The sequence below is a fragment of the Vidua chalybeata genome, chromosome Z (assembly GCF_026979565.1).
Source record: "Vidua chalybeata isolate OUT-0048 chromosome Z, bVidCha1 merged haplotype, whole genome shotgun sequence".
NCBI classification, from domain to species: Eukaryota; Metazoa; Chordata; class Aves; order Passeriformes; family Viduidae; genus Vidua; species Vidua chalybeata.
Genome location: NC_071570.1, coordinates 25465344 through 25477118, shown reverse-complemented (window position 1 = coordinate 25477118; position 11775 = coordinate 25465344). Strand labels below are relative to the sequence as shown.

At 42.0% G+C, this 11775-nt stretch overlaps 1 protein-coding gene across 1 annotated transcript; it reads right to left on the bottom strand.

Moving 5' to 3' along the window:
- Positions 1–391: 391 nt before the first annotated feature.
- BTF3 (basic transcription factor 3) lies at positions 392–7925 on the bottom strand. The gene is made up of 6 exons (XM_053968761.1): positions 7813–7925; positions 7451–7519; positions 4149–4262; positions 3754–3955; positions 1234–1290; positions 392–747 (listed from the first exon to the last, which is right to left on the bottom strand). Exons 2-6 carry the CDS (start codon positions 7517–7519, stop codon positions 701–703), a joined length of 489 nt encoding a protein of 162 aa, XP_053824736.1. The 5' UTR covers positions 7813–7925; the 3' UTR covers positions 392–700.
- Positions 7926–11775: the final 3850 nt, after the last annotated feature.

Sequence of the window (11775 nt, the reverse complement as noted above, 5' to 3'; positions counted from 1 at the left end):
TAAAAATTCAACACTCACATGTAGCTCCCCAAGGTCATGAAGAACAGCAGCAAGCAGCTGGCAAGTAAAAACTCTTCCTCAATTTGCATGTTTTGTGTCAGATTAAGCCACCATTAACTACTGCTGAAAGACAATTCTATTTCTTAAGTTCAGTAGGTTACAAAGTGACTTACAGCCTACCTAGCTATAACCTGCAACACCAGAAATTCACCGATTAAGTCCAAAAGTTTTCATTACACACAGAAAGTCTTTTTTCAGGAGCCAGCTTTTTAATACAGCAAAAGGAGGATGCTCTGAAGAAAAGCAAAATATTTTAAGATTGTTTGATATTTAGGACCTGTTGTTTAATATGTTTGTCCCTGATTTTCTGACAAAAAATCACACCAGAAACTTTGTTTGATATTTTTATTGTATGCCAAAGTTCATTAAAGATGAGTGTTTGCTTGTATAGAAGTTACTCAAAAAATGTGTCTAGGCAGAAATTTGTTAGCAATCTGAGTTATTTCAAAGCATAGGTTTGTTCAATCGGGTCACAAAAATAATAGTGAACAAGCAGTAACTAAGGAGCTGCAGATTCAAGGAGTTTCCAAGTATCACAGATCTTGAGCTCTCATCAGGAAATAAATCAAGGCAGTCACAATATAAAATAGCAGCTCCATGTAGCTTTTTCAAGTTTTAATTTTATTCAGGAGGTGACAGTTCAGTTTGCCTCATTCTTCGAAGCTTCATCAAAGTTTTCAACAAGATCTAGAAAAAGATTGTTGGAATTAAAGCTTGATCCACTTCCCCTTTGCCAAACATTTTGGGTTTGAATTTTTTTCCTAAGTCCTACTTCGTATCAAGTTTTTACACCATAAAAACTTTCAGCTTGTAAAATACAGAGCAATTATTGCTCAACCAAAGAAATTTTGGACAGTTCATTAAAAAACACAATTCTAAAAGCATTTAACTTCACTATAACGACTGGGCAGTGATTCTGACAAGGTAGTTTCTCATGAAATATTAGATAATGATCTTAGTTGTAGCTATCACTTCAACATAGAACCAAAATACAAGCTCAAACTGCGAAGTCTCTCGTGGTATCTGAAATTAATTAAATAATCTCCCCACACAAATTCTGTGACAGCAGGTCACCAGACATCATTCCTACTATCCTTGGTCTGGTCTTAAACTGTGCGTAAGATCTCTCAGAAAAATTCACTTCCTTTTCCTCCACTGCATATTTGTTCTTACCTGGAACTTCATCGTCATCATCTTCACCAGTAGCAAGTGGTGCTTTTCCATCTACAGCTGCAAGAGCAAATAGTTCAAAAGCTTAATTCAAGCTCACCATAGGTATTTTGATTTATTGTGTAGCTTTGTGCTTTTGAAAACATTATCAAAGATTCTGGGCTAAGCTACAATGCTTTATCCAGTTCTGTAAATAAAACTCTTTATCTAATGCAGGAAGTTTACATTCCCTTTTTTACTGATAATGCTCAAACAGACCAGTAGTAAAATTAGAAGATGCATGCTAAACAGCATACTAGTCACCATCTTGTATGTAGATATTGAGTGCTCTGCACAACAATAATCTCCAAATACAAGTGGAGATTGATTTTACCAGTTTTTCCTAAAAGTAGGTTAGTTTATGGACTACCACATGACTCTTAAATTTACATATTTTATATCACCAAGTTTTAGGGACTAGAAAGGATCCTATTATCCTGCACATCCAAAGAAAGCTGAGATGCAATTGTGAAGTTGCAGGCAGACACAACTAGAAGTAGTACTTAAAAGGTATTACTGTTCCCTGGCAAAGTCAGAGGAATATGGAACTGGACACACAGTTTTACACTCCTTAGATAGTTGAGGTGACCTAGTGTTCTGAGCCACATGTTTGCTGACTCAGTAATTTCTTTAACCATTCCTGTTGCATTTGACAGAGGTAGTGACACTTAACGACCTCCATGGTAGCAGACCAGTGAGCATCTGCTGAACTGGGCAGAGGGCCACTACTCTACAACTATTCTTAGTTGTACTGTCAAGTTGTCTCTTACTCTCTACTACCTTAGCTTTATTCCAATTAATCCTTCTCAGTTTTTAAGAAAAGCGTGAAGAAGAAGATGGGTTCTTACTAGATCAGTACATTAATTTCTAGAGAGTCAGAACTGATAAATAAACTTTGTTTTGAAAGGACTTGGGACAAGGACATCACTGATCTTCATTTGTTTTTTTAAGTAGCAGAAAGTTGTTAAAACTTAAGTGCATCTCAACATTAAAAACAACATTTGAAAAGCAAACCATGTCATTTCATCCTAAATTACCTGCATTCTCTCTCATCCCCAAGACCAGTCCAAGTTTACTTTAGTGTCTGCAATCATCAAACATGCTTCACTCATTGATGTTAGGCTTCCAAATCTAGCTGACAATGCTGAATAGAAAGTTTTATGCAACTAGATCTGGCATCCACTCTTAGTGGAAAGAAATAGCCATTTTCTAGAACATAAAAAGTAATCACTTCAAACAGGTTTCCCTCTTTCTAAAACTCCACAATTAAGCTTAGAATATAACCTCTTATAACTAGCTTCTCATTGTTATGAGAAAACAGAACTTCAGCAATCATTCTAAATTCTTCCAAATATTCTTTTCTTTCAAGCTCTACTACTATCACAAGTCACACAGGTGACATTAGAAGAAACTATTTGAGGATCATGATGAAGAATACTTTACCCCACATCTTGAGGACTACTTCTAGCAAAACACTTTTCATTGGTAAATTGCCAGGAGGGTACCATCAATTTTAAGAATGTAAACAGAGGCTGCTTTGTTGGCAACAAAGCAGATGGACAATAATAAATTAACAATCAAATTAGAACTGCCAAAGACCAGACACAATGATCTCATTTTTCCTATGTTTCGGCTGTTCCATATCTTTAAAGGAACGTGCTTAAGATATTTCAGAGAGTAGGACAACTGCTCACACAGGACACAAGGAATGTTCCCAGTCTTTCACTCCTGATTTTCAAGTCTCCTGTTCACAAGTCTTTCACTCCTGATTTTCATCCTGTAGCAGCAGCACCTTTATCAAACAGTACATATATAAGTCCCTCCTATACTTTTCCTAGTTTTAGAAGGAACAAATGCTCATACTTTTTTACTATTTTAAGTATGGAATAGGAAGTTGGTGTATCTAGCTTAATGCTCGTATCAGCCCTGTTCTCTACATTGCTTTACACATATTGAAATTATAATGTACTTCCTTATAAATACCCTGTAGTTTCTTCCTAGTTATCAAGAAGCCCATGGAGAAATACCTTCATCACACCTGTGAGGAAGAAAAGCAATTGCAAGATATCTGTAATATCCCTCTCCCCATTACTTACATTTCCATTCAAAGTGTCAAGAGATATACTCAAGCTTATCCTTCTTTAAAACCTAACACTTACAGAATAATTAATCCATCCAGCTATAATGAACAAGATATGTCAAAACATGGCAGCCACATCAAGAAGGGAAGTACCAGAAAATCAAGTCTGTCTACAGTTTTCTAGTGCTAAGCTGTAAGACACACTAACAGGTGACTTCGCTTTACTGAGTCATACTTGCCATTGAGTTTGAGCTATAAATAAAATTGATTTTAAGAGTTTTGTTGTCTGCAAGCATGTTATAAAATGCTTATAAAGAAACCAGAGTGCACAGAATGTCACTGCTGCTATAGAAATGAGCCTCATGTCAGCTGCCAGCATGAAACACATTCAACTTTCAACTTACATTGTTTGGGTAGGGCTTCTGCCAATCTCCTGAGGCTGGTCAGACTGTCAGCTCCAAGCTGGTTTAGGATGCTAGGCAGCATTTCTGTCAGCTGTTTTGTCTCAGCATGGCCGGTGATAGTGAAAGTGTTAGCAGCCAGAGATGCCTGAACTTTTGGGTTATTAAAGTGAATGACTGTTCCTTGATTGGTAAACATGTTTACCTGCAAGAAAAAAAAAAATCCAGTATTTGAAGCAGTCTAACAGGATTTTTCAATTTAACAGGAAATTAAAATTCTTAAAGCTCTAGGAAGACCTATTGATAATTTACAGACAAGTTTAGGACCTATGTTACTTACCAGAAAATTGATTTAAACACATTTCTATTTAATTTTTTTTTTCCTTCAAAGCAATTACCTCTTCAATTCCAGAAATATTGTTGACTCCCAGTTTCTTCAACGAAAACTGAAGTTTTTTATCATCTGCTGTAGCTGTTCTGTGAACAACCTTCTTCTTTCTGCGGGCAGTACCCTTCGCAAAAAAAAAATTTGCAAGGTAAAGCTTAAAGTAGTTCTCACAAACTCCAATTCTAAGGGTTGTGTAAGTACTTTACAATCTCTACAAATCAAATACTGCACCAGTGTTTCAGTGCATGTAACCCTGCTGCCCAACTGCACTACAGCAGTGTTTTTCTTGCACTAAGGCAAGATTTGCACATGTAGGAGAAACATAAGGTTTTAGGAAGCAACGCCATCAGAGAATATTTATTCCACAAATGTCATGATTTACTGCAATATCTTAGAAAAGGGAAGTTGCAAATTTACCCTTGTTAACCCAAGTCATCACAAGACATAAAACTGAAGAATGATCAGGCAATTTCCAAAAGTTATTAGTTTTTTCTTAGATTGTCTTTCTTAAATTATAGCCAAATTTTGGTAAAAGTCAGAGGCCATAAGGCTATGAATACATCATTAATAAATGAATATAAGAAATGTCAAAACACTACATTTTTTTATTCTAAATAGCCATATTTTATCTGATTAACTTACATATTTGAAGAGTGCCTACTTTTCTGAAATATTTCATAAATACATTTTTAATAATACTTCTGGTGTTCTAGACCAACCCTGTTTAGAAACCAAACAAGCAAAGTTAAGTTGTCCTACAGATCTGAAGTTCTAGATTTCTCCAGGGAAGTAAATGTCGCACATTAGAATGTATCTATTGACATTTTCTGCTTTTTCATATCATTCTCCAGTTGCTCACACAAGTGTTCAGGAAAATCTGACATAAAATGTCTGAGAACAAGTGAAACTAAGCTACTTTTTGACATAATGTAACTACTAATCTAAGTCCTCTCATTCCAGCTGCTCATCTACCACCTGCAAATAAGAAGAGAATGTGTTGCTACCTAGCCGTATAAATAACTGCAATTCCTTTTCAGTTTACTGTCAGAAGTTTCAAAGTTAGCTGGACAGGAACAACTCTAACATAATTCTGTTACCAAAAATGAGGAAAATTAGTGAGAAATTCATATGAAACTAACACTTGGAAGACTACTACTCAAACATTTAGTTTTTTGTCTAGAAAACTTGATATTCACACCCTGCTACTGTTGGGTTAGCACACACAGTGGTTTGGAAACTACTAAAAGTAACAGAAATGCTTTATTTTAGTGCCTTGTCTACCCAAGAATTGAGCTATATAAGGCATATGCTAAGTCCCTCTGGACAATAAAATTCTCAGTACATTTCAGAACATGACGTCTTGAATCAAGGAATATGGAGCAATATGTACCTCTTTCACACTCATCTCAACATACATGGCAAGAATGCAATGAAGATATCACAAATAATTTCCCATTACAAAAAAAGAAAAATATGGCAGATTCAGGCATTCCAACTATTTCACAGGCCAATTTTAAAATTAAATTACCATTCTAACCTTTGCTTAATGTCTATAAAAGCCCAATATTGACCAGCAAGCTGCAAGAACTGTAATCTGAATGCATGCTCTCACATGATAGACATTAAAAGCCTCTAGAGTCGATAAACACACACTGGTTTACATGCATACAATCAGTAATATAATACAGGAGTTCTCTAATTAACCATTAACATATACCAAGAATATGCAAAAAATACCAAGGTAGTTAATTACTACATAAACCCTGTTTTAAGGCTGCCTAAGTCTCCAGCAATTGGCAAAAAGAAAAGAAAAAAAACCAAACAAACACTGGAATGAAAGCTCCTGGAAATTCTGTCAGCAGGAGTTCTGTTGAATAACTTGTAATCTAGAGCATTGTGTATACTCCCTCAGGTATGAAAGATTCTGAAAAATTCCCAAATTAAGACTGACACTGTAATTAAAATCTTTACTGTCATATGACTATATTAAGCATACATTTCTCACCTTAAAAGTAAACACACAACACAAATAAATATATTCAGTTGTAACAAAATAAAGTTTTTCTGATTATATTAGTCTGCAATTACAGCAGTATGACAAGTAGAGAATTTTCAACTTTGTGCAGAAAGGCAAAAAACTGCCTTGAGCACCCCTAAGTATTTTTGACAAGTCAGTAACGTAATATCCTTAAGATCCGTTATGAAAACTATACCCAACCTCACCTGCTGTAAGGTATACTCACTTCAAATCCCACACATTTTCTAAAACAGCCCACATAATTAGCATGGGATAGCTGCAAGAGGAGTACAACGACCATCTACTTCCAACACTCCTGCTATGGGCAGAGACACCTCTAACTAGACCAGGTTACTCAAGAGTCCCATCCAACCTAGCCCTTAACACTCCCAGGGATGTGGCATCCACAGCTTCTCTGGGCAACCTGTTCCAGTGCCTGACCAGCCTCACAGTAAAGAATTTTTTCCTAATATCCAATCTAAACCTACTTTCAAGTTAAACCCATTCCCCCTTGACATGCTACTACATGCTGTTGTAGTCTTGATGCATCTTTCCTGTACGCTCCCTTCAGGTACTAGAAGGCCACAATTAGGCCCCAATGCCTCCTCTTTTGCAGGCTGACCAGTCCCAATTCTCTCACACTGCTCTAACAAGAGAGGAGCTCCAGCCCTCTGATCAACTTGCTGTCCCTCCTCTGGACTTGCTCCAATATCTCCATGTCCTTCCTGTGCTGGGACCCCAGAGCTGATGCAGCACTGCAGGTGGGGTCTCAGCAGAGCAGAGCAGAGGGGCAGAATCCCCTCCCTGGCCCTGCTGCCCACACTGCTCTGGATGCAGCCCAGGACACGTGTGGCTTTCTGGGCTGTGAGTGCCATGGCTGGGTCAGGTCCAGCCTCTCACCCACCAATACCCCAAGTCCTTCTGGGCAGGGTTGCTCTCCATCTCTTCATCCCCAACCTGTGCTGGTACCAGGGGTTGCCCTGACCCAGTTGCAGTACTTTGCACCTTACCTTGCTGATGATGAGGTTCCCATTCACCCTAATACAGAATATTAAGTCTGCTGTAACAAAACGTACACCGACAAAAACGTCTGGAGATTCAGCTACTACATATTGCACCTACAAAAGTGACTTCAGAAGGCCCTGGAGGAGCACAGATTCCCTTGAGGACAGTCCAGCAAAGCTGAGAGCACTCGGGGCTGCTCCACACACCCGTTTCCACGACCTCTCGTACCACGCCCAATATACGGGCAGGGACACACAATCCCGACGGCAGCGCAGGGAGGCGGCTCCTACCTTGCCACCGATGCGCACTTGGGCCTGAAGCTTGGCCAGCTTCTCCTGGTTCATGATGGTCTCCTTCATCTGCGGAAACAAGAGCGCCCGGAGCAGGCGGGTGTGGAACGCAGGTGGGGGCACGTGGGCACAGGGGGCTCTGCAGCCGCCCCTCACACACATCCACACGCGTCCTCCGCGGCACCCGGGCAGCCCCGTCCAGCCACAGGGCCGCCACGGTCTCAAATCGCGGGCAGAGCCGCCGAGCCTCCCTTCAGGCCCAGCCCGTAACCACCGTCCCTTTCTCCAACCACCACCGCCGCCCACCGCCCCCGACCGAGTCACGCTCTCCTCCCGGCCGCCCCCCGCCGCCCCCGCGGTACCTCGGCGAGCGGAGGGGCGCGAACGCGGCCGCAGGCGGTGGGCAGGACGCGGGGCTGGGATCCGCACGCGGGCGCAGCGAGATGGCGGCCGGAAGGAAGGAGCTGCGCGCCAGGCTGCGCGTGCGCCGCGCCGCGCCCGGCGGCGGGCGCCCCACCGGCGTCGGGGCGGGCGGGCCGGCGGGTGGCGGAATGCGGGGTCTGTTGGCTTGGGAAAGGCCTGCGGTGTTGCTGAGTCCGTCGCGTCAGCAGACGTCACCGTGTCAACGAGACCATGGCACCCAGTGCCACGGCCAGTCTTTCCTTAGACAACTTCAGGGATAGTGACTCTAGCATCTCCCTGGGGAACCCCCTTCAATATCTTGTTACCCTTTCTGTGAAGAAATTCCTCTTGATGTCGACCCTCCCCTTGCTGTACCTCCTTTCAGGTAATTGTAGAGAGTGATAAGGTCACCCCTCAGTCTCCTCCAGGCTAAACAATCCCAGCTCCCTCAGCTGTTGCCCACAGGACTTGGTTTCCAGACCCTTTACCAGCTTTGTTGGCTGCCTCTAGTCTTCTGCCAGCTCCTCAATGTCCTCCTCCTATAAAGGGCCAAGGATTGGACACAGCACTGGAGATGTAGCCTCACCAGTGTCAAGTACAAGGGGACAATCACTGTCCTGGCCCTGCTGGCCGCATTATTGCTGATCCAGGCCAGGATGCCATTGGCCTTCTTGGCCATGTGGACAAATGCTGGCTCAGGTTTGGATCAGCACCCCCAGGTCCTTTTCCTGTGGGCAGCTTTGCAGCCACTCTGCCCCAGCCTGTGGCACTGCCCGGGGTTGTTGCGGTGAAGGGTAGGACCCAGCATTCACCATGCCTGCCCTCACCACAGCTCAGATTACCATGCCTTTCTCAGTTTGCTGCTGTCTTACCCACCCTGATATCTGCAGCCTTGCCAGGAAAGTTCCCCACCACAGGCGTGACATCCATGGTCTGGCATCAGAGTCACAGAACCATTGGGGTTGGAAGGCACCTTGGGAGATCATCCAGTCCAATGCCCCTGCTAAGTCAGGGTTGCCCAGAGCAGGTGACACAGAAACATATCCAGGTGGGTTTTGGACAGTTCCAGAGAGACACTCCACAACCTCACTGGGCAGCCTGTTCCAGTGCTCACCCACCCTCAACGTAAAGTTATCCCTCATGTTGGGGTGGAATTTCTTGTGTTTCAACTTATGGCCATTGCTCTTCATCCTGTCACTGCTCATGACTAAAAAGAGTCTGGCAGCATCCTCTTGACACCTGCCTTTCAATTATTTATACATATTGACAAGATCCCTTCTTAGTCTTCTCTAGATTAAACAGGCCCAGCTCCCACAGTCTGTCATAAGAGAGATGCCCCAGCAATTGTGCTTGTGTGGCTGGACCCCCTCCAGTAGTTCCTTGTCTTTCTTGTACTGAGGAGTCCAGAACTGGACATGGTGCTCCAGATGTGGCCTCACTAATTATGTGTTTATTATTTTTCATGCTAGAAAACATGTGAGCATTATGTTTCTTTCTCCCTTTTGTAGTGCAGGCCCCCTCTCAAAGCCCATGCCTGTGCTTCTCCCTGCTGTCCCCAGCAACTCACCTCCTTCCTCCCAGATGGCCAGTGCAGAGCTCTGTGGTGGGGCCCCTTACGTGAACCAACCCCCAATGCCCCCAGCTGCCCCTGCCCACCCAAACTACTGTTACACCACTGCCTGTGTAACAGTCTTTGTTCTTTTTATTTCTTCCACCTTGTGTGTTTTTCACTGTGCCTTTTCCTCCTCTGCTATGTTATTGTAATTTATAAGCTACCCACATGCAGCTGCTTGCTGCTGGTCACTGGATACCGTCTGTGTGCCCTTGCTGGATCCCTCCCTTGATGTTCCCCTGTAGCCATGTTTTCCCTCACTGAGGCCTTAATCTACTCTTTTTATGTATTGCCAGTCTTTGTGTTTTCCACAGAGTTCTGTTCTGAGAGCCAAACACACACACCTCCCAGACCCTAACTCTCGCAGTTGCTGCTGCCTTTGGGTATATATAAACCTTGTTCCTCAGTTTGCATTTCTGAGGCAGAGATCATTCACAGTCTACACTTTCAGTCCCCCACAAGTTTGCCAATGTGTTTGAGTTTACTCTGACGAGTGTGACTAATCTCACAGCCCTGGGGAACACGCACTTCTGGCTCCAAGAGGAGGCAAAGCAGTCGTTGCAGGAGCTGTGTTGCACAGCAGAGGGCAGGAGCAGATTTGTAGGGGAAGAAGCCTGACATTCTCATCAGTGCTACACGTGCTCACAGAGTGATGCAAGAGAGGAGGAGCCTTGTTGATCCATGGTCCCAATCACCACCCTAACTGAACCTGATGAGCCTCCTGGCACCAGTAGAAATACTGCTGACCTTGCCTTCTCACCCTGTATTTTTAATGCCTTTTATACTGGTTCTTCTCTGGAATATCCTCAGTTAACTATTCTCTTTGGTCTTGTTTCTGTAAGACTATGTAAATGATTAATCTATCCTTCTTTATTCATTAACGTTGTCTCCCTTGTTAGTAATCCCCAGAGCCAAGGTTTTGCCAAGGCATTACTTTTTGTGTCTGTAAATTTAGTTTGCTCTTACATTATCTTTTCACTACATCAGAGCTGAGTGATAATTTGTACAAAAGATATTGATCCTGTTAAAATCGAGGCCTTTGTAATTAGTGAAAATTAATGATAATCCCAAAATGACTCCATCTGGTGGTGATAGAAATTCTCAGGCGCTGCTGAAGAGCAGCAGCCTCTGTGCCTCCCACCAGGTGAATCACAGATGAAAATTAGGGGATGATCAAACAACTGTAAAAGATGGTGGGGGAACCTCCAAAAATTTGGTCCATCGTATCTGGAAAATTTGAACAATCAATTAGTTTGTGGAGAAAAGATGGCAGGGGAAGCCCATATTATTTATCTGAACTAGCAACCCCAGTATATAATTCAGAAGGAGAAGAAAAAAGCAGATTTAGAAGAAGAGGGTGTTTGGGGAAGACAGAGTTTCCTAGAAACTAAAAAGAAAGCTTATAAATTTATTGCAGGATGAAACTGCCAATGTACCTGCAGCAAAAGTGAAGAGAGCTGAGATGAAAAAACACAGAACAAATCTGAGTCACTGCAAGCTATTGAAAGTAAAAATCAATCTGCTTCAGATTTATCACAGTCTGCCCTCAATATATGTGAAATATTCTAGAATTGCTAGGCTAAATGATGATTACAAGCAAGCAAAATATTTTATTAGACTAAAATACTGAAGTGCAAATAAATCACAGAAAGATTATTCCAAGATAGAAACTATAGAAAATGCTGTTACAGCTTGCATTTTAGGTTCAACTGGTCAAGAGATATGATCTCATATGCCCTCATGTGAGATTTTTGAAGACAAACTATGACGAAAACCACATCACCAAGTTGTATCAGGACTCAGCTGAAGTGATTCAAGAGTGGTAGTTCAAGGGCCTCTAAGATTTGGTTACATTTCATGGATCAAACAGGAGACCTTCAAAAACCAAACTTTACATCTCAGAAAAAGTATTTTAGCGTGCTGAAATACTGTATTGACTTGTTTTCTTCAGTTGTTCGTTTGTAATTCCATAATGGGAAACATAAACCTAAACCTGGATTTCTTTGTAGCTAAAGAGCTCCTACTGAGAAATGGAGCAGATCCAAGGGCTGTACCAGTGAGAGGGACCCTGAGCTCAGTAAGCACCTTTTCAGTTCTGAAAAAGGGTGAAAGTCACGACCTCAAAAACATCAAAGAATATACATTGCTAAAGAAAAGTTAATTAGCTACACAGAAACAGTATAGGAGTGGAGGAAGAGCATTAAAATGGTTACTTGGAAAATTGTTTCCTAAATTATATGGAAGTTTAAAGGCAGAAATGGCAGTGGAAAAGCTCTCCTGAAAATCATGGCCAGTGCTGCATAAGTAATAA